The 26,340-nt window shown below is 35.5% G+C and overlaps 3 protein-coding genes across 12 annotated transcripts in view; 1 reads left to right on the forward strand and 2 right to left on the reverse strand.

Moving 5' to 3' along the window:
• Positions 1–476: 476 nt before the first annotated feature.
• ca2 (carbonic anhydrase II) lies at positions 477–6,626 on the reverse strand. The gene is made up of 7 exons (XM_059525016.1): positions 6,360–6,626; positions 5,185–5,382; positions 4,358–4,476; positions 4,174–4,266; positions 3,670–3,732; positions 3,409–3,564; positions 477–2,045 (listed from the first exon to the last, which is right to left on the reverse strand). The coding sequence occupies exons 1-7, from the start codon at positions 6,391–6,393 to the stop codon at positions 1,926–1,928; spliced, it is 783 nt and encodes a 260-aa protein (XP_059380999.1). The 5' UTR covers positions 6,394–6,626; the 3' UTR covers positions 477–1,925.
• Positions 6,627–7,797: 1,171 nt separating this feature from the next.
• On the forward strand, positions 7,798–9,292 carry rbis (ribosomal biogenesis factor). The gene is made up of 3 exons (XM_059524176.1): positions 7,798–8,202; positions 8,299–8,415; positions 8,661–9,292. The coding sequence occupies exons 1-3, from the start codon at positions 8,092–8,094 to the stop codon at positions 8,727–8,729; spliced, it is 297 nt and encodes a 98-aa protein (XP_059380159.1). The 5' UTR covers positions 7,798–8,091; the 3' UTR covers positions 8,730–9,292.
• A 9,616-nt stretch (positions 9,293–18,908) lies between these two features.
• Positions 18,909–26,340, reverse strand: part of LOC132116266 (RNA-binding Raly-like protein) — a 140,408-nt gene continuing 132,976 nt past the window's right edge. For 6 of the 10 annotated variants that reach the window (XM_059525024.1, XM_059525022.1, XM_059525021.1 and 3 more), the window contains 5 exons: positions 22,532–22,645; positions 20,757–20,926; positions 19,933–19,967; positions 19,161–19,783; positions 18,909–19,098 (listed from right to left, as the gene is read on the reverse strand). In XM_059525024.1, the coding sequence (XP_059381007.1) occupies positions 19,935–19,967; positions 20,757–20,926; positions 22,532–22,645 (317 nt within the window). In that variant the 3' untranslated portion in view covers positions 18,909–19,098; positions 19,161–19,783; positions 19,933–19,934. Of the gene's footprint in view, positions 19,099–19,160; positions 19,784–19,932; positions 19,968–20,756; positions 20,927–22,508; positions 22,646–26,340 lie in introns of those variants that run through there. The other 4 variants (XM_059525018.1, XM_059525019.1, XM_059525020.1 and 1 more) reach the window with 4 other exon arrangements.

A 26,340-nucleotide genomic window follows, 5' to 3' on the forward strand; every position in this document is an offset into this window, starting at 1 on the left:
AGCTTATCAGATAATAAAGGTCAATGTCTTAGAAGCACAATAAAGGTTTGGAGTGGTGGTTTTATTCAAGTTGTAGTCTCTGTCAAAGCAAGTGGATATATTAAACTATCTATAAGCTGGTGATTTATATTTTACAGTTAAAAATAGCATTATATTCACAGATTCTCAACTTCTGGACCAGTTAATATTCAGAAAAAAATTAGCAGTCTAACTGTACATACACTATTGGATGAAAACACAAAAGCTTGACCCTTCGCAGATAAATATATATGACTTGTTGGGAATTAAGTTATACTCATTCATGAAAATGTAATTCGGCTAGGATGGATGGAGAAAACATACATAAATATTCAACAGATGGCAATAAAATCACTGCCTAGCACCTATAACTGCTGCAATTACATTATGTTCCCATATTAAATCAGTTACCATTCAAATAGGGCATTAGTAAATCATCACAAAAACACAACACAGAATAAGCATAAAATATCTTTACTTAAAATATCCTTTTTGAAAATAGCAGAACAGAGTATGGCTGAACAGTATTGCTTAACAAAGCCCTCATATTCAAGTAAAATACGTTCAATGTCACATTACACAATATATTTCCAACCTGCTGACTTTACTAAGACAACGTAAGACACAAGCCCTGGTCCCAATGCTTTAGAAGAGCTGATGTTGACCTCCTTGCTTAACCTGCAAGATTTGTCTATTGGCATTTTGGCTTCTGTTAAGACTCACTGTGTTGCTTGTGCATCGCTTTGCAATACAGCTGAAGAGACTAATAACTCAAAGTCCAAGATTCAAGCATAGAACAAGAAACGGCACATTAAGGAATTATAGGGGTTTCATGCAATTATTGCTATTGCTTTTAAACTGAAATCTTGTACATATCAGTTGCAATAAATGACATCTTTCAGAAACATACACAGGAAAATGCAATTACTATATGAGGCACAAATACGTCAAATCAAAACTGCTCTGATTGTACAGTACATGCTAGATTTTGTGCGTTATTTCCCTACGTGCCGACATGGATGTTTTGCCACGTGTGTTCGTTTACCATATGGATTTTCTAGACCTTGCAGCCTGATAACAGTGTGCATTGGGTTTCATTAAGCTTCAGCACTGCTGAGACAGCCAGAGATTACAGCCTGGCAGGGAAGGACAGCAGCACAGATGGCATCTGTTCGGGAATCTGCCAATCTGCCGTACCTTTGCTTTTCAATCTGAGATGCTGGTCTAGTCTATAGAACAGAGGTGCTCAAACTTTAATACAAAGGACCAGAAATCAAACATGATTGAGGTCTGTTATCCAAAAATAAATGTTGCATTGTATCCATCTACTGTGAAAAAAAAGAGGTGCAAAAAGGAATGCATGAACTAAAAAAAATTATACCATCAATGCAATAAAAGTAATTTGGATAAAAGCATCTGCCAAATGCATAAATGTAAATATATTATGACGGGCCAAATCAAAGGTCATCACAGGCCAGCTTTGTCCAGATTTGGGCATCTCTGCTCTAAAGCAATAGAAATATACTTAAATACTCCATTTACATATTAAATACCCCATGTATATATTACTCCTCTTGTCTGTCAATGCATCACATGTAAATCAGAGCATTATACAAAATTGGCACCATTTTCTAAATCCTAATAATTCAAGCATTTGCACTAATGAATGAAGAAGGAGAAATAAATAAAGAAAGAGGGACAGTACAAAGACATGATTCCCTGCATAGCCTCTTTACTCTCCAAACAGCACATCTGGTCTGCTGGACAGCTGGCAGGTTGCACAGCATCACTGCATGGAGGGTGAAGGTGCTTTGAGGTCCTTGACCTGGGGGCAGTGCGTTTGCATATCAAGCTAAAGAAGGGAGGGAAGGGGAGGAAGTGAGGTCCGGGGGGGTGGGGGGTATCCTTCATTTGAAAGATGCACGGACCTCACGATCTTTCAGAGGCTGAGGGGGGCGATAGTTGTTAACCATGCAGCAGGCCTCCTCATTCTCTGCTGTAAAAAGCAGAGATCGGAATTTCTTCATCTGTAGAGGAAGAGAAAGAAAGACGAACACTGAGTTTTCAGCATCTGTTACTATTTAACTGACACTAAACTGATTTGAGCTGAACTGAACTGAACTGAGCTTAATTGAACTGACTAACACTGAACTGATTTGAAATGAATTTTGCTGAACTGAATAAACATTGAACTGATCTGCACTGAATTGAACTGAATTAAATCAACATTAAATTGACTTGAGCTGAACTGAACTGATTTTATTCCACATTGAACTAACTCAGGCTGCATAGAACTGAACTGAATCAACACTGAACTGACTCGGGCTGAATTGAACTGAACTAAATCAACGTTGAACTGACTCAAGCTGGATTTCACTGAACTGAATCAAGATTGAACTGACTCGAGCTGAATAATAACATTAAGCAGTAGAGCTGCTTATCACTGAATTGAACTTGTTTCACAATTGATGAACTACACAGTGAATGAACTGTTCTGAATCAACACTGAACTGACTTGAGCTGAATAATGACTCTTTCTTTACAGCAGAATTTGAAACATTAACATTTTCCTGTTAATAACTGTTCACAGCTTTGTTGCTTTGAATCATTCTTTACTATATAAAGCTGTATAAATAATGGTGATTTGACTTGTATTGGGGAAATGCTAATAGTTCTCCAAACTAGTTAAACATTAACTGTCCTAAGCAAACTCATTTTCATTCATTCTTACATTTTGAACAGAATATCCTGTTAAGTTATTTTGTATTTATGAAGTCAATAATTGAACAGGCAGCTAGGAAATGAGCCAATGCCACCTGAGGTTATGCACACATTACCAGCCTTGAACCAAAGTTGTGATGTAAACATTCGACAGGGTCGTGTTCATTTTCACATGAGGGCTAGATGCCACAGAGGTTGAATGGAAAAGAAAATACAACTGACTATGAAGGTTTTGTACATTTTTTTTACAATTTCCTCAGATGAGAGCTGGTTTTGATAGTGTAAGGCCTAAAAACTAAAGGAACAAATAATAATGTCAGTCATAATTTGATGTTTTTTTGCTAGACTGTATGCTTCTGGGTAGCTCACATTAAGTAGTGACTGCAGTATATCAATACAGTTTTTATATAGATATATATTCATTCATTCACATTGATTACACAACCTAAGGAGGTTATACACATTTGTATTTTATAGACATAATCTGTGATCTTAATCCTGTTCAAATAAGCAACCTGTGTTTTTTAATTGAGTCAGCAAGGTGTTCTTAATAAGATGCACATCCAAATCTATATTATGCGAGATGCCACACTTCACTATTAAGCATGTGACTTGTAAATTCCACATCTATGCTTGTATTACTGGTATAAATTGTGTCATAAGCAGGACCTGCTCCGAGCTGACGCTGATTGACTGCTTGCAGACGATCCATGTGACGCTCTCGAGCAGAGGAGGGGTGGTCAGAGACCCCAGGTACGTCCAGTAATCCAGAGACTCTGGGAGCAGGATGGTTGGGTCAAAATTTGTGAATGAGGTCTGCGTTCCCTGCAAGATAACACACACAAAAAATGATCCATGAAGCAGAACTGATTTCAATATTTAGCATGAAGTAAAACTGACAAGAAAATGTAACTGAATTGGTAGACATGCCTTGCACTTGATTGCATCCATAGCATCCAGAAGCTTCTGAAGATTAGGATTTTCTGCACCAATCTGATGAGAAAACAATCATTTTTATTAACTAAACTGAAAAAAAAGTGGGATAAATATGACTAATCCACAATATTTTCTTTAATTTTACTTTGCATTTTATTTTATATTATTTATAAATATGAGACTAAATGTGAGTGAAACTATTTAGTGAATTAATCTCTGTGTTGCTGATGAAGTGGTTAGTGAATAGGCCCTAAAAACGAAAGACTGAATACTAATTAAAAAAAATTAAAACTGTGTCTAGGCACAATATTTTTATTTTATTTGAGGGCATAAATGTCATAAGCAAAAGTGATGCATCTATTAAGTAAATTTGTAAACGTGTTTGCTGACAAAGTGGTTAGAAAATAGCCCCTAAAAAAGTTTTAATGAATTCGGCCCAGTGTTTGCTGACGATGTAGTTAGTAAATAGGCTCTAAAACTGTACAACTGCACACAGACCTCTAGAAAAACTCCAACCACAGCAAGACCATCAGGCTTACTGGCTGCTTCCCCAAAACTGGGATATTCTGTGTTCCAGTGGACCAGATGGAGCTAAAAATGAGATTATGAGAAACATTAATACTTAATGATAAAAGAAAACATCTCACATCTTCATTTCCCCAGTTTTTTCAGATAGTCATACCTCAGCTGTGTAGCATTTCCCATCGACTGTGTGCTCGGAGCCCTTGTCGTCGCTGGCTCCCCAGTGGAAGTGGAACTGCTTGAGTCTGTATTTGCCTGAGATCGGGCCTTCCGTCAGAGCTAATGTGGGCAAACACAGAAAAAATGATGAATGTGATGTCAAAGTTTGTTACATACTCTATACAGTAGCTAACAAATGTTAAACAGGCTAAACATGGTTAAACTTGCTACACAGGTTCCATCTACTGATTCTGTCAAAGTTCACATGAAGGACACTTAAACCATTCACTGCTAAGCAGCTTCAGTGCAATTATTTGTGTGAACACATGTGTAATTTCCCATAATTCTAACCAAAAGTGTCACTGGCGGATGATATTACTAAAGGGTCAAGGAGATGCTACACTGGTATTTTCACATTCATTTAATTTTAGACTTTACAACTGCTTAGACATGCAATAAAATAAACTATAACCTATAAATAAACCTAACCTATAAAAATAGTGTGCAAACGGTCTATCCAAAGGCTTTTAAACACTCTAGTACAGCATACTCTTGTAAATTAATGTTTAACTATGTAGTTAGAGCAAAAGCCAACTTTGAAATGTTTTCCAATGCTTCCTGAAAGAGCATGTTGGGTACTATATTCAGCAGTAATACTGCAGTAATACTTGCATTAGTGTCAGACGCAGCCTCATCATTATATAACTTTTCCTTCTAGATATTATCAAGGTTAACACTGCAGTCGTTTCAAGAACCTTCTGCCTAAGCAAAGCTAATGATTAATACAGGAATAGACGTAGCTTAGTTGATTATAAAAAGGTCACAAACTTGAGCTGTCGTCATCATCGGCGAAGGTGACTTGGAAGGAGTGTCCATTATTCAGGATGTCCAGTGAAGTGGTTGGGTCGTACTGCAGATGAAGCGGTTTCAGCGATTCATCATAAGATGCTCCACTGTGTTGAATGTCTATTGGAGACTGGCGAGGTCCATTAGCAATGGGGTAGTTTTCACACCATTTCTCAGGTCCTGCAGTGGAAGGTGATACATACGTAGGTTAAACAATATGCATCCAGGACAAAAATCATTTACAGCACAAAATATTTTTATATATTTTAAAGACCACTTTCTGCACATTTGACAGTAGCTACATCCTTGCATTTAAGGCAAAATAAAATAAAAGACAAATATTATATATGCCTTTATGTAAAAAAAAAAAAACTAATGCATCGGAGACAAAATGAAAAAAAAAAAAAAAAACTAATGGTAGCCTATATTTTACATAACTAATTAATTGCATAATCAAACAATTATTTTACGTGCATTTACAACATTTGACTTGCAGTGTCCTAGATATAATCTGCATTTGGGATTAAATAAAAATCCACAAGTATTTAAAGAAGAAAAATTATCCTTACATCATTGCCTTTTATACCTATAATAATAACAATAATAATATAAAAATATATTTATGTGCATTTAAAACATGCATTTGCAGTGTCCACCAATGTATTATGCGAAGAAGAAAAAATCTCCTTACATCACTGCCTTTAATAATAATAATAATAATAATGTACTTATGTTCAACCTAAATGTGCAAAAAAGGAATTATATTTAATTATATTATTTGGAATAATAATTATTATTATGATTTTATGTGCATTTTAATGGAAAGAAAATGTATTTCAATTGCACAGTACGGTATTTTCTGCGTTTGGTAAGAAATAAAATAAAAATCCACATCCGTGTGAAGAAAAAAGTACATACAGTTGACACAAAAATTCTAATTTGTATGCATTATAATGCACATAATATACGTAAAATCTGTACATTTTGCAGTTGTCACTGATAGTGCTGACTGTGCAGTAGCCAAGGTGAACAGTTGCAAAGAGGGCAAATGCAGATACAGAGGGGAAAAATAGAGAACCTGTGATAGATTTCATATTGACACATCCTATGAAAACACGAATGAATTATTGAAATCATAATTACATGGGGGGTCTTACCGTTATGGTCTGCGTATCCCCATACGTTGGACATTATGACAGCTGCGCCGCAAGAGTCTTCAAGTGTCCTGAAGCAGTGTTAGTGACCTCGGACAGATGAGCTGGGGGTTTATATAGCGGCTTTCTGGACGCTGTTCGCTCACATGACCGTACATTGGTGTGATCAGCAGCAGGAGGAGCTACAGAGAGATCGATCGATCCTGCGCGCTCTCCATCCGCGTCTCTCTCGGAATGCGGGAATCTCCTGCTGTGATCTGCTGCTGTGTTATTGCATTTTTACCATCCTGTGATTGCATAATCAGATACTTGTGGCGCGCTGGTTCTGGTGACGTAGAGTGACATTGTGACAGCAGGCTAGTAATAATGACAATGAGTGCAGTAATGATTCATCACTAGCAAAGCGAATGAATGGCGGTTTTGCACAACACTCTGATTCTTTACAAAGAACGAGCCCGTGACTGAAAATAGATATATGGAAATAGGAAGGTTTAATATATATATATATATAACGGGCTACCTTACTCATAATGAATTTAGTACTACCAACATAATGCTTTAATATGTCCATGTGTAGCCTATATCACTAACAGATACACTAATAGTAGCCAGAGTAATTTGTGTCATGTTGTAATTATTAGCCTATTATAATTATTATGTTTACTATATATTATTGGCTCAAGAATAAATAATAGGGAATAAAAATATGAAATGTAGATTTTAATATAAACATTGCAGGACACATATAGCTTGTAATTTCTGCCGATACTGAAACCAATGCTATTTTAGTCTTTTTTTTATAAATAGCGTGTATATTGTTTGTAACTGTTCATCCATATGCATATCTTAAGTTACAAATGTTCTGATTTTGTGAAGCTCTGTCATTGTACTTGTGTCTGAACTTGCAATAGTAAAGTGATTGATTGCCATCTGGTGGTCGAGTGCTGAAACTACTATTGACCGCAAACTGAAAAAAAACGAGTAAATGCATGTTTAAATTCACAAATAAAGAAGGGCCAAATGTAGCTTTCAAATTTATCTTGTAAGTATATGTGAAGACCTAATATGAATTTATACATGTTGTTTAGGCGCGCGCGCAGTTTCACTATTTAATAAAATAAATTTATTAGCTCCTTGCATTAATTAGGCTATTTTTTACGTGTATATTACGTCAATCTAGATTTTTTTAATTGATTATTTTTATAAATATGAACCTTGATTGTATTCTTACGACTGGGAGTAAGTCAATGTCATATTTGTAGAGTTTAATGGACCAAGGTTTTTTTTTTTTTTTTTTTTTTTTTTTTAATTGTACATTTTGTTTCATTTTTATCTCAGTCATGCCTGGATCGATCAATATCTCGGATCGATTGCCTGGATCAATTGTCGTCGTGACCTTATTTAAAGTTTCGTGTACTCTCCACACCACTAGATGGCGATGATGCGCTTGTACAGTGAAGAAAAAGAACACACAGCAGGCACGTGGATGTGGGGAAAAGATAGTTGATAGTTGAAACAACGCTTTTCTGTTTATGGAATAGATGCGACGTGATTATAAGTAATTGTAATTGTTTTGTTAGACACGTTTAGTTTGGAATCGAGTGTCATCTAAGCGTGATATAGCCACATACTGTTCTCCGTCTGCTGTCTGCGTTTGGATCAGTCGTTTAACGTTATTTTAGACGTCCAGATTGCGGCATCGAGTTGAGTTTTCATCAGAAAGTCTACAGGGGAAATGGCCAAAAATAAACAGAAAGGCAAAAAGCAACAGAATGTATTTCAGGTTGCGAACAAACAGTCAAAACCCAAGACCAAAGCGAAACCCGTCAAGACCTCCTTGAAACATGTGAGTTCAAGTTTTGTTTACATCAGTAATGCGCCATCAGGACTGCACACAGTTCTAGAGATTTGGAATATAAACAAGTTGATATTCTGCCCACAGATAAACACTTTGAGAAATGAAAAAGTGGAGAGCTTAAATCAGATGTTCACAGAAGTACAGCGAGATGTCAGAAGTATATCAAAATCAACATCCAGTGAACCCAAAAAAGCACAGAAGGTCAGATTTTCCTGTTTTATTTTCTTATTCGTAGCCTTAAATTGTAAGCTATGTCCAAATAAAATCTGGAACTTGACTTTCTATCCGCTGTTTTTCATTGTGTTTTTGTCCTTTGTCTCATGCCACTGTCATGTTTTTATTTATTTATTTTTTATCAAATACAATGACATTTAATGCCTGGTGTCCACATACTTTTTTTTTTTCGTGCTGTAAATGCGTAATGTCACATGTAAACTGTATTTCAGGTGGTCAGAGAAGCTCCACGAGAAGCTGTCAATGTGGATAATGCTGCCCAGCTTTTCTCTCAACTGTAGAAGATCATTTTAACATGCTAAAAATGGACGAATCACAGACACTTCATTCCAAAGTCCTCAAACAAAAATAGTTCTAAATAACTGCCAGTCAGCCATATTATTTATTACATTAAAATATCCCCGTGTAGATGCAATCATGTTTTTTGCATGATTTCTATCCCTCATAGGACCGGTTTTGTAAATGCACTCTGCAGCAGTGCATGCTGATCACACAACCAAGCTTAATGTCCAAAAAATACATTAGTAGGTTTTCCTAGAGCACTGATTTTCTTTAGGATTTGAATATTGTCTGTGCTTGCTGAAGCATAAAGAACAAAGTCATTAAAGACTGAATTCTTTCAGAGCTGTTTTGTAATGAGTTGTGCTTCTGTTTTATTGAGTCAGCTGTAACAGGCTTTATATATTCTTCGGATCAATGTTTGAACTTGTGACCCAGTGGAAAGAGAGATGTCCAGTCGAGTCAGTGGAATTGAGATTGTTAGCTGGTGTTTTATTTATAGAAGGTGGGCTGAAGGGGAATTTACTTCTTTTTTTTTTTTGTTGTTGCTGTTCTTAACAGCACTTGAAAGAATCTCTTCAAAGCTTCATTCTGAATCTGCTTACAGGTTTTTGTTTTAGGTGCAAATAAAAATTGTGTTTATTCATCCTTGTGTTGTTCCAAACCCATATGATTATAATATAAGTGAATTTATTTTCATTTTAGAGAAAAGTTCTACATCAAGTCCTGTATGCAACATTTATCTTGAGTCCTTTGTGCTGGTTTATGATCACAGAAATTTGAGTTTGAGAACAAATAAAATTAATGAGACATTTGTTTGTGTATGTGAATAAATTGTGTGAATCAGTACATAAATTAATACTTTTGTTTAGAAAAGGTGCATCAAATTGATCAAAAGTGATTACATATATTAATGTTACATACATTGATATAATATATTCCAAAGAACTTTACTGATTTCTGTTTTAAATAAATGCTTTTATAAACTTTTATTAATACAACAAAAAAAAACAGTTTTTATTGTTTTATTCCGACAAATTGGTGAGCGTAAAAGAGTATGCTCACCAATTAGACCAATACACCAATCAGTGCATATTTTAAGTTTGAGAGAGGCTCTTTTAATTAATGTGAACGTTCCTTCTTTATTTCCTATGTGTTGTAATAACAGCTCAATACCACTAGAGGCCAGACCTTTATAATAATAGCACTACATTAACAGCAAGACTCCAAGTCACCAGATAAATATGTATTTTTCTCCTATTCACTTAGTGTAAGGACATGTATATGATTATCTTTTAATAAACAGGCATTTTGAACTAAAATGACCATCTGTGGCTGACACAATGAAGCATGCAGTGTTTAAGAAAAACAAACATGCTTATAATGCACTCTTTAAAATAAAGGTTCTTTATTGGCATCTATGATCCATGAAGAACCTTTAACATCCATGGAACAACAAGGTACTATATAGTGGGAAAAGGTTATGTAGTTTATGTAAATATTATTTACACTAAGAAAAAAAATTCTTTTAAGAACTGCTCTTTGGGAACACAAAATGGTTCTTCAATGGCGCCACTACAAAAAAAAAACCTTTATTTTTTGGAGTGTGGCTGTTTAAACCTTTCTCAAGTCTGAGAGGGGTATGAGAGTTCACTGGTGCGTATTTGCCATCCTGACAGTATCAGGGACTAAGCAGAACATTTGTGGGTGTTGAGATTCATTCAATCTGCCATCGAGCTTTTAACCGAAGACTTGACTGCATGAATATATCAAACCTTAAAGAAGGATGAAAATAATGAGTTGCTCTCTCATAGTGTAACAATTATCCACAGTAGTGAAATACCCAAGCTCAATATCATAATGCAAAGCTGTTGTTCTCGCTTTTAAAGTAAAATATTTGTCCCTCCAAAAAGGCTATTTTTGTCATATTTTCACGAATAATAAAAGTCTGCAGGCAAGAGATTTGTGCAAATTAGGCTGTCAATATATGTCTCACATCACTCAAAATTGAGAATGTTGTGAAATAGCATTTTTATGTGCTAGGATCCACATTTTGTGCTCTGCTTTTTCAGCAGCTGGGGGTCTTTCATAAGGCATTGAAAAGCATAAATATATCATTCGACTGGTAAATCAGCAGCATCTCTTCAATACATGTTGTTCATCTTTTGCAAAGTCGGTTCTGCAGAAAAACATGATTGCTTTCTACGCACGATAACCAGCAGTTGTCAAGCACTAGGTGTCCAAATCTTCCTAAAACAGGAAATGGGGGTTTGCTGCGAGGGTCAGCAGAGGAGTAAGGTGTGTTTGTGAGGTGAAAATCCACACACGAATGGCTTTTCCACAGCTGTCAAGCATTCTGATCTTCCTGATGCTTTGCAGTGAGATTTGGAGCTCTGCACCGCATAAAACTCGAGTCTAACACACTCAAACACGCACACACTCTTCACAGAGCTAATGTGCCACCTTAGACTGTTCTCAGTCTCGCATTCATTTGTCACATACCCACAGATGATATCATTTCCAGACGCCTGTTTATGTGGAAAGGGTTCTATATGGGAAAATAAATGGATCTTTACAAGCAGACTTTCCTAACCGAAGGGAGCTGTCAGCAATTTGGCTCTGCATTAGTGTGGTGAAGCTCAGCATTATCTAGGTCTCTCTGGTAATTTCAGCATTACTGATACTGTCTGATGGAAAGCACTTTGAATTCCACACACCGCTGTTGTTGCTGTCTGCAAAACCTCCTAGAGTTCTTCAAAACAGGTCAGATCAGCCACAAACCGCGAGGTCGAACAGGTATTGATGCAGTCCCCTAGAAACCCGAGCTGGATAAATAGTCAATCAATGTTAATTCCTCAGTAGCTCTTTGCAGTGCCCTGCATTGGCAATGAGATACATGTTCGATTCTGGTGTAGCAGATCGTAAGTAGGTTACCTGATATAAATGCTTGTGTTTATCTAGGATCAGTTGTTATCCAGCTACTTGTAAGATAGAAACTCGAGGGGGTGGTTTGTCACAAACGTTTTTTTTTTTTTTTTTACCAAAGGCAGTGGAATGAAAAAAAAAAAGCAAGGTATGGGATATGAAGTTCTTTTCAAGCACCATGTTTTTAGAAAGTCTTCATGGTTTTGCAGGAAATGCTGCAAAAAATGTGAGTTGTGAACATAATGGTCAAACACATCAATCTAACATGTTTACATTGGGAAAAAATGGAGGCAACATAGCTGTTTCTATTTGTACAGCCCCTTAATGTTACATATGATGGAAAGAAATTGAGAAATTAATGTTGTTGAAGAAGCACCCAGTGTCAATAATATGATTTAAGCACTGAATTCACTGGAAACTCAAGCACTTTTGGCTGCTTTGGAAATGTTTATGACAGTGCCTTCCCCTCAAAGCAAACTTTCTCAACCTTCTGACACTCTCAGGGTTGCACCATTCTGCTATCGATCCCACAATCCCCTGCTACTTGGTTCCCATAGTCAGGGTAGCACTATATTTAATTGTTGACAGAAATGATGATTAGGCTTTGAGGAATAGAAGTACAGTGGGTTCAATGGAGTTTGATGTTTAACAACATGCCGAAAGTTCAGCTGACAAAACTTTCCACAACCTCTAAAAAAAAAAAAAAACGGTTTAGTTGTGAAAAGGACATGATCTAGGACTTTACAAATATGAAATGAGCATTCTCTCAGCTCTGCTGCAGTGGACACAAAAGCCTTGCATATAGCGACAGATATTCTCATCATGACTGTGCTCCATTTAGCAGTTTATTTTGTCAAGAATCTCTTATACAGAAATAGACCCTCTGACTGGTAGTCTATGTACAGCGACCAACCACCATTTTTTTGGTTTTACGTGGCGTTTAGCGGCGTGTAAATCTGGGGTCTGAGACTGAAACTATAATAACATAGATTTCCTCAGTTTCAGTCTCTGTTGTTCTCCAGTATGGCACAATTTAGGGTATTTTGCCTAAACACATAGGCTCTCCCCGTATTTAGGATACAGAAATTTCCAAAAGTACACTGTGTGAGTCGTTTAACCTGCCAATTAGAGATTTTTTAAGAAGCCCGAGGTTGAGGGCTGCTCAGTGTGTGTGTGCATTTCAAGCTCTTAAAGGTCTGAGCGGAGCTCGTTTCACACACCAATGACTCACTGCTCACCGCAGACATTCATAATTATAGACAATCTGCTGATTAACCCTACGTCCTCACATCACATCTCGTTATTTCCTGAATGCCACCAAGATGAAAAAAGGTGCTGCTTTTGTTCACATTAAGACTCAAATTGATTTAGCTGCTCCAGAGCTCGTAAAGAAAAGCATCATTAATCTAAACCATGGCTGACCTTCAGTAAATGAGAATTACATGTTCTCCTGCAGTTTTTTAAGTTGAATTATAACCTGTACTGTATGGAAGCGTAGTCTTCTTGGACTTCTTTGGACATTTCTGTAATGTTTAATGCAACTGATCTCAGACTTGACCATACCACTAATACATTGTATAAACTATGCTTTCATAAGCTCCTAAATAACTGGAGAGACCTCTTCTGAACTCAGTTAATTGTTTTCTTTCAGATTTTTACTAATTGTAAATGAGTTTACAGCTGAGAGTGGATGGGAAACCAAAAGCAAAAGTCATTTCACTCGTGGACCAAGTTATTGCATTTTGACGAAATATATGTCTCTGATGAATTGAAAACCTCAAGCGTGCTTGAATTAATCTAAGAAATATTAAAATTCTGCCATCATTTACTCACCCCCTGCTGCTTCCAGACCTGTATGAGTTTTTTGCTTCTGCTGAACACAAAGAAGATATTTTGAAGAATGCTAGTAACCAAACAGTTGATAATAGCCACACTTTCATATTTTGTTCCATACTATGGAAGTCAATGTTTTTTTTTCATCAAAAGAAAGAAACTGCATATCTTTATATATGTAATATTATGCATTATAATATTTAGTTATTTAATTTTCTTGAACTGAATGGGTATAAAAACTACTGATTGCTTTTAACTAACTTTTGCTTGGCCAGTGCTACAAGTCAGAGTGAAACAATGTTATTTTTATTTATTTATTTATTTTCTTTACTTGCACAGCTTGACAGAAAATTGACATTTCTGACCAAACCTGATGTGGATTTGTGTAGGACTGAGGCACATCAATGCTGATTTGACCAGGAATCAGAGGAGTAATCATAAATCAGGACAGCTGTAAGTATATTCTTGTATACGTTCATATGAGTCTTGTTGAGAATAATCACAGAGAGCTGTGCTGCCCACTGGCTGCTGCCGCATTATTCCAGCCTTTTCTTCCTCTACACCAGCTACTTCACGCTCAGTCCATTTCCCTTCACCAGTATTGATTACATAAAGTCTCTCTGATTGCATAAAGACCCTTGAGAAGTCTTCTGCCAGGTGCATGACCCGAAGACAGACAGAGGAAAGTCTGATCCTGGTATCAGCTCTGGAATGGGATTGACTCTAAGATTCCCCTCCTGCCCTTTCACTGCTGTAGCCTTCAGTCATTATTATCTAGAGACTTTCAGAGTGGTGAACTTTTGGAGAAGGAATTACTCCAGCTAATTTTCAGTCTATTGAGTTTCATCTCACACAACCTGAATAGTCTTTTTTTTGCTACAGTTGCAGCTAGTTTTATTGTGTGTTTAACTAGCTTTTTGTGAAAACATGCTCTAGGTTTGTATTTTTTGTTGCTTTTAACATTTACCTACAAACTTGCAGTTTTTCACTTTACACGATGTTAATTGATGGACTGGAGTGGTGTGGATTACTTGTGGATTATTGTGATGTCTTTATCAGATGTTTGGACTCTCATTCTGACGGCACCCATTCACTGCAGAGTATCCATTGCTGAGCAAGTTATTTAATGCAAAATTTCTTTAAATGTAATGCCAAATTTCTCACCATTTGTGGTTGTTCAATATATATAAATAAATATATTTATTTTAAATTAAATTTATGCATTTAGCAGACGCTTTTATCCAAAGCGACTTGCAGTGCACTCAGGCTATCAATTTTTACCTATCATGTGTTCCCAGGCAATCGAACCCCCAACGCAATGCTCTACCACTTGAGCTACACGAACACTATATATATATATATATATATAACATTTCTAAAATTAAAGGCTTTGTACATGTAATTATTATGACTCCGTACATCTCTTTATGACTCCATTGAGGGGGTCAAGCAATATTGCACTATTATTGGAAATTCAGCTAATCAATTAAACATACGAGCTTTTACCAAACAAAATGCTTAAAATTTTAAATATACCATTTGGTAGCTAAATTTACTTTGGCATTAAATAATTGACATTCTTAATATAATTAAAACGATTTATACTAATATAATTTATGTTTTTAAAAATAAAAAAAGTAATAATAGTTGTTTTCATTCAAAAAGTTTATTATTATTATTATCATTATTATGGAGTGTATAAGGGTCATATGCCCTAAGATAGAGTAATGTCTCATCAACAGAGGACTGACAGCACACATCTGCAATGTCTGAAACTCATAAATCTCAAATCATAGCAGATAGTAATTATTGAGCGCTGCTGGCGCGTGACCTCTTCAAGTCATTGCCCATCAGAGGCAGTTCAGTCCGTTCAATCAAAACTCAAGGAACATCAGTCTACAGAGAGACATTTAGACCCCAGACATCAAGAGCTGATGAGGACATGGAAGGCTTTCCACTTCAACAGTGTTGAAGGAAATCAATATGCAATTTTCCCTCTGAATCTGTACTGGATCCAAAAAAATAATAAAAATAAAATCCATTTTCCATTCCTTCCACCTGAGCTTCTGAACAGCTAGGTCAACAGCTTTTGTTCCTCAGACTACAGTAATTAAACTACTCAGCCTGAAGACTCTTAATGACTTAGAGTTGCATTAATAAATCTAAACGAATGGAGATTTAGCTGGTGAGTGGCAAGACTTAAAAATGAAAGAGATGCATGGAATAACAAAAAAATCAGAGCTTTCTTTGGCATTAAAATGCAGTCTCAGTATACTTTAATCTCAGTTCACTGTAATGAAACTTTAAAGGTTCTGTCTTTTACTAATAGTAATAATAAGTTTATTTTATGTAGCACCTTCTGTAAACTCAAAACGGTCACTTAAGTTATAACAAGTAAAAAACAGCAGGCAAAAGTAACATCAAATTAAACGTGAAATTATGCAGAAAGACTGAAATAGTATTTTCTTGTAAAACATACTCCAATAATCTAATAATAATTGTATTTCCAGCTTTGAAAAATCTGTTTTACAGTGTTTATTATTAAAATCCAAAGATAAAGTAACGTTAACAGACATTTAAAAATACTGTAACAATTGTATTTCATTAACTATGACTTAATGTGAAGTGTTTTTTTTTTTTTTTTTGCATTTTTAAATAAAACAGATAATTGGAATACATTTTATAGGAAAATACCCTTTCAGTTTTTCTTAAATGTGACAATTTCACATTTAAATGTTTCTTGTCGCTTCTTTGTTATTTAAAATTTTACTAGCAATTTTTGAGTGAAAGTTGTTTCAATACAATTTTTATTTTCAGTGTACTAAGAATATGTATTTTATTTTTTATGATGAAAACTGGTTTGAATCAGGACATGATCATGACTTGTTTATCTGTCCCATTAATCATACCTAACCTGCTATCAAGCGTGCAAAGATAATTTAAGAAATGTTAGTACTCAACTAAGAATAAATGTAATAGTATTATGTCATAGTCAACTCTAGATGACCTATCAAAACTCTTTCCATTATTATTATTATTTTATTTTTTTATGGCAGTGCGAGTCATTAGAAAACGTTGCACATATTATTGTCATAACAACCAACTTCATTTGAATATTTTTCAAATAAGGCCTGTGGAAAAAAGTCCATATCCAGCCCTGAGCTAATATAATATAAATGTTAATGAAGATTTGTGCAGTGAGCTGGGAGATGAGTATTTATAATGCTGCAAAACCACTTTAACTTTTGGATATGATACTGGATTCCTTCTTTCCTTTTTTTTTTTGCAGGAGGATATAGTAACACAGCTGACTGTAAAATAAATTAGGCCGATACTGAATAATGAAAAATTTGACTATTTGGCATATTCCTAGAAGCCGATATGAAATTGGAAACCTGTATAACTGTTTTCACTCTTATGGGGAATGGTAATGCAGCTGGAATCCATCCAAATGCAAATGTTTTTTCTCATTCATGTATAAAATCATGATAATTGGATTCTGAAAAGTATTTTGTAAACAACAAATGTCACGCGATGTCGTTATGACAGATAAAGTCACTGCATATAAAAATGTTGCTATGCATTTTTTCTTGATATTTCACTGAAAATACATACAAATATGGCTGTCGTAAGTCAGTATGACGACATAATGGTTATTTGGTCATTTTCTCCATTTATATTAATATAATTAATCAATCAGATTAGTGCTTTCTAAACAGCTTCTTTCATTTTGTCTCATGAATATTGCTGAAATGAGATCGGGAAGAAGTTAATACAATGAACTGATTCCATATGAAGTGGCCAGTGGCCCTAATTAACCCAGTCTTTTGGTTTTGATGTTGATAAATTGAGTGGATTTAATTCACCATCTGCTACAGCTGCACTCAGGTGCATCCAAACCCAGGACAGGTGCTGCGATTCCCCCCCACAACCTCACATACACAAAAACCCAACGCTAGCTGTCTCTGCCTGCTGTTAAGAATATTCTATAGGCTTAATGTTAATCAAAAGTGGTATTTTGAGGCTGATAAATATTTTAATATGCATTGTAGTGTTTGAATGAGCCACATGAATAGCCTTGTGGCCACCAGTAAATATTATTTTATTCTTAAAAAATGAACATTTGCTGAAAACGTACTCACCCTCAGGCCATCCAATATGCAGATGAGGTTGTTTCTTCATCGCAACAGATTTGGAGAAATTTAGCATTACTCATCAGTGGATCCTCTGCAGTGAATGGGTGCCATCAGAATGAGTTTGTAAGAAGCAATCAAGAGTCTTCTATACATAATGTTGCTTTTTGCAGTGAAAAGGTAACATTGTCTGATTCAGGAGAGAAATATTCACAGATCAAGCATCATTTACAAACATGACGGTGGATTTGTGAGAGAACAACAGGGGATGGACTTCCTCACTTGAGGAGGTTTATTATAGATTATGGACTTTAAAATAAAAAACCCTTAATGATGTTTTAGTTTCTTACAAACATGCAGCTTTTCGCATCATAAGTCATTAATTGAAGGACTGGAGTCTTGTGGATTATTGTGATGCTATTAATCAGGTGTTTGGACTCTCATTCTGACGGCACCCATTCACTACAGAGGATCCACTGGTGAGCAAGTGATGGAATGGTACATTTCTTCAATTCTGTTCTGATGAGGAAACAAACTCATCTATAACTTGAATGGAAATTAGCTTTTTTAAGTTTAACCATTCCTTTAAAGCCAATGACTTTTAGGCTGAACTTTAAATATTGCATTCGGTTCCACTTCAAAACATATATATAAATGTATAAAATAAAAAATAAACATTTTTTTTTATTTTTCAAAATTTTTATATAGTGATTTAATGGCAGTCTTTTCTTAAACCACAAAGCCTATAGCCAGACAACAAATGAAAGAACTGAAAATACATTCAAATAATAGCATGCCAATCATAAAAATATCTTTACAAATAGTTTAAATTTCTATACAATATAAAGTAATATTACTAGGTCTCTGAGCTGAGCTGTTACGAGACCTAAACCGTATAGAATAACTTTTCTCTCAAACATGACACTGATTTCAAAACAGAGAAAAGAAGAATCAAAATTTTCTAATGGTTCCATTTTCAATCAATCTTTTTCTTTTTTATGCTATACATATCTTTCCACATTCTGATTTAAACAAACAAATTATGTACAGCAGCAGAATGAAAATGTCAGCAGAACGAAGATGAATATTCTGAAGCTTTTTCTGTAAATCTGCCATACAAAAATAGAGTTCATTATAACACACTCCATACTGAATGACATCATAGAGAACAGAAGTGGTGACTACTACATGTCGATTCAATTCACACACATATGCATGATAAAAACCAAATACAGTGACAATATCATCTTTACAGTATCCTTACAAATTATGACACATTAAGACAATTCATTTTATTTTAGAGTTACTGCGGTCTGACAATATATCAGTCATCCTGAAGTGTCCAAGTTTAAGAAGTCTGATGAAACTTATTTGGCAGTATGGAGCTAAAATGTTTTTATTGAACCAAGTACTTGACCAGTTTTGACTTGATTTGGTCTGGGAAAATTAAATTTTGATCCATGGAGTACAATTACACAATCTGATTTTATATACACACACACACACACACACACACACACACACACACACACACACACACACACACACACACACACACACACACACACACACACACACACACACACACACACACACACACACACAACATGTTTTCAGAAAAATGTGGATGCAGATGCAAGTAATCAAAAACAAGCACACACAAACACACACACACACACACACACACACACAAATTCATGTTCATTGTCCGACCTCATATTTTAAAATCTTTCAAATTCTAGAACTATTTAAATAAGTTCTCTGTTAATACTGAAGGTTTCAAAAATGCCATGTTACATTTCTGACATTTAAGGCTCATTTTCCACACACAGACTGTAAAAACCTTTCATCTTTGCTTTAGGAAATTTATCCTTGAGGGAAAAACCAAACTTTAGTGTATGCACGAGGAACTTCAAAATTAGATGTGAACTTCATTGCCTTTTACTGGAGATATGCAAATCATATATGATTGAATGTGCCAGACACTATTAAATGAAAAACAGCGGAAGTGACTAGCAGATGCTAAACTTGTCAAAATATTTGCTCTGCATCTAATCAGCCAATCGAGAGCCTTCATGGCCTTATTTGAGAAGAGATGTCCGTCTTCACAAAGTTTCATGTCTTCTGTTCAATGCAGAGTTGATTTCTTCTCTGGATGTAGAACTCTACAAACAAGACTGTATTGCACTTATTTGTATCTGTAATCAATTTGATTCATTCAGTAAATAAATGCATTTATAAAAGTAAGAATATATACTGTACTCAATGTTTAATACATTTATGAAATATAATACAGAGGGCACAATAAACTCACCTTTAGTTGTCAATATCAGACACATGATTCTCCATCTGAAACAAACAAAAAAGAAAATCAGTTTAGGAATACAGAACAGCTAAGCAAAATCTGATCTTTCAAATTAGAAATGCACTTTTATAGACCCAATTTTAATAAACTGCTATGAGCAGTTATAGTCTCACTAATTGAATTCTTTTGAATGCAAAGCCAAACACAAAGATAGTCTAGCCATTCCTCTGCTAAGAAAGAACAGCTCGTGATTGCAAATGACCCTAAGATTTACTCGCTCAATACTTACATTCATCATTATATATAAACAACCCTGTGACCTTTCGTAGAAACATATTCTGGGTCCAAAACTTCTCTAGAGTTTCTTTTCAAAAGTCAAGCCAATTTTTATCTGTATTGTTTGGGTATCTACTGAACCCAGCTGTGTTGGAGGTCATGCTCTGACCTGAAATGTCTGTAACACTGCTGGGAATCTTTCCAACGGGATTTCGCCTCAATGTTTCCCTCCAGTTTAACCATCGCAGGAGCTCATTAAAATACAGTCAGCCTGTCTCTTCAGTGGGAAGCACATCCTAAATCTTAATTTGTCTTTGCTGTTGGTCGCGGTGCTGCTGGACCCTAGTGTCTCCAGAGGTTCTGACTCGGTTTTAATTACAGAGCGGGACAGGTGCGGGTTAAGAGAGTAGGAAGCAGCCCAGCGGAACCCTGTCAGCTTCTGCTCTTCCAGCCCAGCGTCTCTCATGTCTGCAACCATGAATAAATCTGCAGAATTAGCTTCGAAGGGGCTTTTCAGAGCCACTGCTGCCAGCAAGGCCCGCGGGGGGCTAACGTACCAGATCAGTGCTGCCTTCCTCGTCATAGTCATCCTCTCCACCATCCGTCATTTCTCCCGCCTCCGCGTCCAGCTGTTCTTCCCCTCCCTCCTCTCCGGAGTTATCTGCCATCTCAGATATCGACCCCTCATGCAAAGAGTCGCAGTTGTCCTCATATTTTCTGTGAGGCTCTGAATGAACGACACAGAGATATGTGACGATTATGGCTTATATCACAAATATCGGTCATACTGAGAGCAAAATTACTTTTTTGTTATTCATCTCAAAATATTTTTTCACCTAAAAATTTGAATAGCACTTGATAGATAGCAAAAAAAAAAAAGATGCCACTTGCATATCATTGCTCTTTTGTTGATTTTGATTGCTTCCATTGTCCTCATTTGTAAGTCGCTTTGAATAAAAGCGTCTGATAAATGACTAAATGTAAATCTAAGAATTAAAAGGTTTACAATTTGTCATTCAAAGAAATATGTAAGAAGTTAGGCAGAATATTATATGCAGACATTATGTGTTAATCATTTAAAGCCTCAAATGAAATAATAGACAGAATATATATATTTAAACTGAACAGCTTTATTGAACTTTTTTTAAAAAATGCATGCGCTTTTTGTTGAATATCATATCAGGTTTTATGGCTCATATACATTATATAGTATCATACAGTAAGAACACTTGGAGGAAAAATGCTTTGGTTTTATTCAAACTGATCAAAAATATGCACTTTGGTGCAAATGCTAATATTTATATGGTCAAAACGTACACTGTACATTTTTTTCAGATTTGTAATTTAAACAGGTTATTGGAGAAAGCTTTACACTAAATATTCAGTCTATTTTTTCTAATTTACTAGCAATTTCTGATTACATATTGATTATACATTTTTAAAATCATTTTTAGAATGTAAATCAATGTGATCTTTATAATAGTATAGCAGACAACTTACATAATATATATATATGAATATGTTTTTAATCTCTATCTCCCAGTTATGTCTTACTATTATGATATTTAAATTCTTAGCTTTATGATATTTAAATGCTCAAATATCTATATCATATTTAATACATTTTAAATGTAAGGATAAAAAAAATGTTTCAATTTTTTCATCAATATAAAAATTATTCTTATGTTTACTTTCACAGATTTCACAGCAAACAAAACCCAAAACAAATAATAGAATTATTAGAATTAGACAAAGTATTTTTTACTCGCTAAAAAAAGGTCTAAGCTATCAATTAATTGAAAGATGCCATGTAAGTGTTTCTCTGCAAAATTTTTATCAGGTTGATCATTTAGAGGCCTTAGAAATTTGCTTAGAAAATATACAGTAAGCTTTATATTACAAAAAACTGTAGAAGTTCTACCAAAAAAAAAGTCATCGATACGGGTTCAGAATGACATCAAAGAGAGTAAATGATTAAAGAACTGTAATTTTCTTTTTCTTGCATCTGTATTGATCAAGCACATGCAATGGTCCTAAAGTTTGACTCATGAATGTGCGACGACCGTTATGCTGTTCCTCAGTGTGTCTGCTAGATGAAATCAGTGCTCTCATCTACTGGCGAAAATAGCGTAATGGGATTTTCTATAGTAAAACAGTGCAAGATTGCCTGTATAACAGTTCTGATGAATTGGCTGCTGTCTCCTTGCCTGTCACAGAGATGGATAGCACATATACACTCCCAATATTTCTCCCCGTACAGCCGATGTTTGCAACCCTTTCCCACTAGACTTGATTTTATTCCTGCTCTCTTATAGTTCTCTGTCTGTCTCACCGCACTCGGATCTCTGCTGTTTCTCGATCTTCTCCAGGCGGCCCAGAAGAGAGTCAATCTTCACCTTGATCTGAGTCAGTTCACGTTTGATAGTCTGGAGTTGATCGGACTTCACTGCAAAAGAAAATGCAACAAACACACATGAGGAAAGATCTGTGGAGATTACAGCGCATCCATACTCATCCTTCTATCACCACAGATAATTCATGTCTGAAGACTCTTTCAGGGCTGCTGATTCTAAACTAAGAGTTCAAAGAATTCGCTGTCCTGCTGCTTTTAATTTAGTTTTATGCCTAATCTCATTCAGGCAGGCTGGTTGATATCAGCCAGTGCTAGCAAGACCATGTTACTCCACGTGTTTTCATAGATATAGCTTTTATCAGTCAATAAAACCTAACAAGACCCATTTCAGTTATTTGTTATCAGTATATATATATATATATATATATATATATACATACACATACACACACACACACACACACACACAGAGTTCTGGCATGAAACTCTAGATGGTGCAGTACGATAGGTCTAACTCAATCTGACCTTATGACATCATTATCACATGGCACAGCTGATTGGTTCTCCCCTGTATTGGTAGCAAATGAGCTTGCTGCTCAACATTCAAATATATGACTATTAATATACATATATATATATATACATATATTTTCTTTAAATAGTATGTAAATATTATTTAATACATTGAATTAACATTACATTTTGTGTGTAAAACATACTCTGATAATCTTTGCTTTATTAAGTTAAAAATGTTTTAACACTGTAGACGTTAGTCTTCAACTGTAACCTGGCAATAGATCTGGTCGGCTAACACTTGTATTGTAGTTTAGTCCGAAAGATAAACTATACTGTAAATCAGACTTTATGACCATTGAGTTCATGAGACATTTAACCTCCGGTCACCCTGAAAGGCTCTCCATGCAATGAATCCACTGCATCACATAGGATAAAAAGGCTCTGCTCGATCCCTGCTAGCTTAATTCATGCTGCTAATTTCTGTGAATATTCAGTGCTTTAAATATGTCCACTGCTTTTTTCTCCCATCTGACAGCTGTCAGGTTAATCTCCCTCAGATGACTACACCATTGCATGCACACTGAATCTAATTAACACTTCAAATCAGCAGCCCTCTCTGGGCAGACCAGAATGACCGTGGTCATAAATGAAAACCCAATATGCTGAAAAAAGCGGTAGCAAATAGTATGCAACTCTGGATCAGTTTAAAATATATGGAAATGGTTTAGACGTCTTCAGACACATGAAGGTGGAATTTCATGCTTTCATGAGTTTTGAAATCAGGCCCAAACCTCACTTTCTGTAGATCTGTGTTTGTATGACCCTTTCTGCATTCGCATCTTTATGTTAGTAGGTGGTGGCTAGTGAGTCAAGGAATCATTCATTCAAATGATTCACTCAAAAATTCTGATTCAAAAAACTGTCTGAGCGTGCACTGAATTATTCAACCAATTAATTCAAAAACAAATTCATTCAGGAGCAAAAGATTAAATGATTAACTGATCCATTCAAATATGTTGAATTAAAACAGATTATCTTTAAAAATGCGTCATTAAATCTATAATATAGTATAATATATAAATATATGAATAAAATAGTTACTATATTTACATTAAATTATTAATTCAGGAAATTCATTCAAAACAATAATTCATTCAGGACCTAAACAAGCAACTCTGACACTTTATGATTAAGACTAGGGATGGGTATCGTTAAGGTTTTAACGGTATTACTACTCTTACCGATACTGCTTAACGGTCCGGTACTTTAACGGTATTCTTATCGGTACTTTGTGTTGTGTTACTTTGTGTTGTGTTAGGGGCCGTTCACAAATCGCGCCTAAAAACGTGTGGAAAACCTTTCCCCTTTTTTTCCAAAGCACTTGGGCAGTTGCGCCCCTGAGGCGTCTGCCGTTGCTAAGCAACCATGACCTGCTCTCTCCATGAAGACGCGGACATTTCAGCAATGGATAAATGGATTTGCAGCACAAAAAACTGCTTGCAGTAGCTCTGCTACTAAATTAATTTACAAATCCATATACAGCTATGATCAGCTGTTCCTTCATCTTGGCTGAGCTTTCGATGTTGTTACGGAAAAGGTGAGGAAGCTACATGACCTGCGGTGCGCTTGCGGCTTTCTGAATAGTTTAGATGTTTTTAACTCGATGTGGTGCGGACGCGCCTGGAAAAAGCGACGTGTGCGTCGCGACCTCGTCGCTTTCATTATGAGCGCATACCACGCGCCTACATTATTAAGCAAATCTCTTCGCCATCGTCACTCTACAATTAAGCGGGAGTTTTCGTACTGTGTGCGTGCACCGCGCTCGTTGTGGTGTGTGTGTGTGTGTGTGTCACTGACAGACAGCCTCCCCGGCGCGCATGAGAGATCTCGCAGATCTCACAGACAAACGTCTTAATAATATCGCAAATTAGAAATGTTTGGTAAGATAAAATGTGCACGATAACATTATTAAGCAAATCTCTTCGCCATTGTCACGCTTTATTATTAAGCGGGAGTTTTCATACTGTTATGTCTGTGCGTTCCCGTGCTCGTTGTGGTGTGTGTGTGTGTGTGTGTGTGACTGACAGACAGCCTCCGCGCCGCGCATGAGAGATCTCGCAGATCTCACAGACAAACGACTTAATATGATTGCACATTAGAAATGTTTGGTGAGATCAAATGTGCACGATAACATTATTAAGCAAAAATACATAGTACATAAATTTTTTCCCCTCCAGTACCGAAAGCAGAACCGATAGCGTCAGATCTTACTGATACTACGGTCTTTCATAATTTAGCCCCGGGGCCAGTTTAATACCGGGTTTCGGTACCCATCCCTAATTAAGACATTGAAGCATTCAATTGATCTGTTCAAAAGCATTCACAAATGAAACAACATTTTTTTCTGAATGAGTTATTGAATCATTCCTTCAAGTGATTTCTTTAAAACTGCTAATTAATTTGTGAAATAACAGACTGTCTTTATGAGTCACTGAATGGTTCATACAACCAATTTCATTGAAATGTACTAATTTATGCAGGAACTAAACAAAAGGTTTCTTTATAATTCATTCATTTAATGGATTATTAATTCAAGAGATTCATTCAAACAACATTTACTTTTTGAATGCATCATTGAATCATTCAGTCAAACAGTTTGTTTGGGAGAGTCATGGTTCGTTCAAACAATTTGTTCAAAAATACTAATTCAGGCCAAAATATTGGCTTCTTTAATCATTCTTTTTATTAATTCAAGAGATTCATTCAAAAACTGAAGTGACTGTTTTTATGATTAAGTCTTTGAATCATTTAATCAATCTGTTCAAAAACATTCCGTTTCATCCACAAATGAAACAACACTTTTTTAATGAGACATTGAATCATTAATTTAAGCGATTTGTTTAAACATTGCTAATTCATCTTTATGAGAGAGTCAATGAATGTTTCGTTCAACCAAAAATACTGATTCATGCAAGAACTAAACAAGTGGCTTCTTTATAAACAAGTCCTTGAATCATTCAATTTATTAATTCAAGAGATTTATTCAAAAACTCAAGTAACTGTTTTTAATGATTAAGTCTTTGAATTATTTATAATCGATCTGTTCAAAAACATTGTTTCATTCACCAATGAAACACCTTTTTTTTAATGAGTCACTGAAACTTTCATTTTAGTGATTTGTTTAAGACTAATACTTTTGTGAAATACCAGACTATCTTTATGAGAATGTCGCTGAATAGTTAATTCAACCAAAACTACTAGTTCACACAGGA

Source organism: Carassius carassius, chromosome 35 (assembly GCF_963082965.1).
Source record: "Carassius carassius chromosome 35, fCarCar2.1, whole genome shotgun sequence".
Taxonomy (NCBI): Eukaryota; Metazoa; Chordata; class Actinopteri; order Cypriniformes; family Cyprinidae; genus Carassius; species Carassius carassius.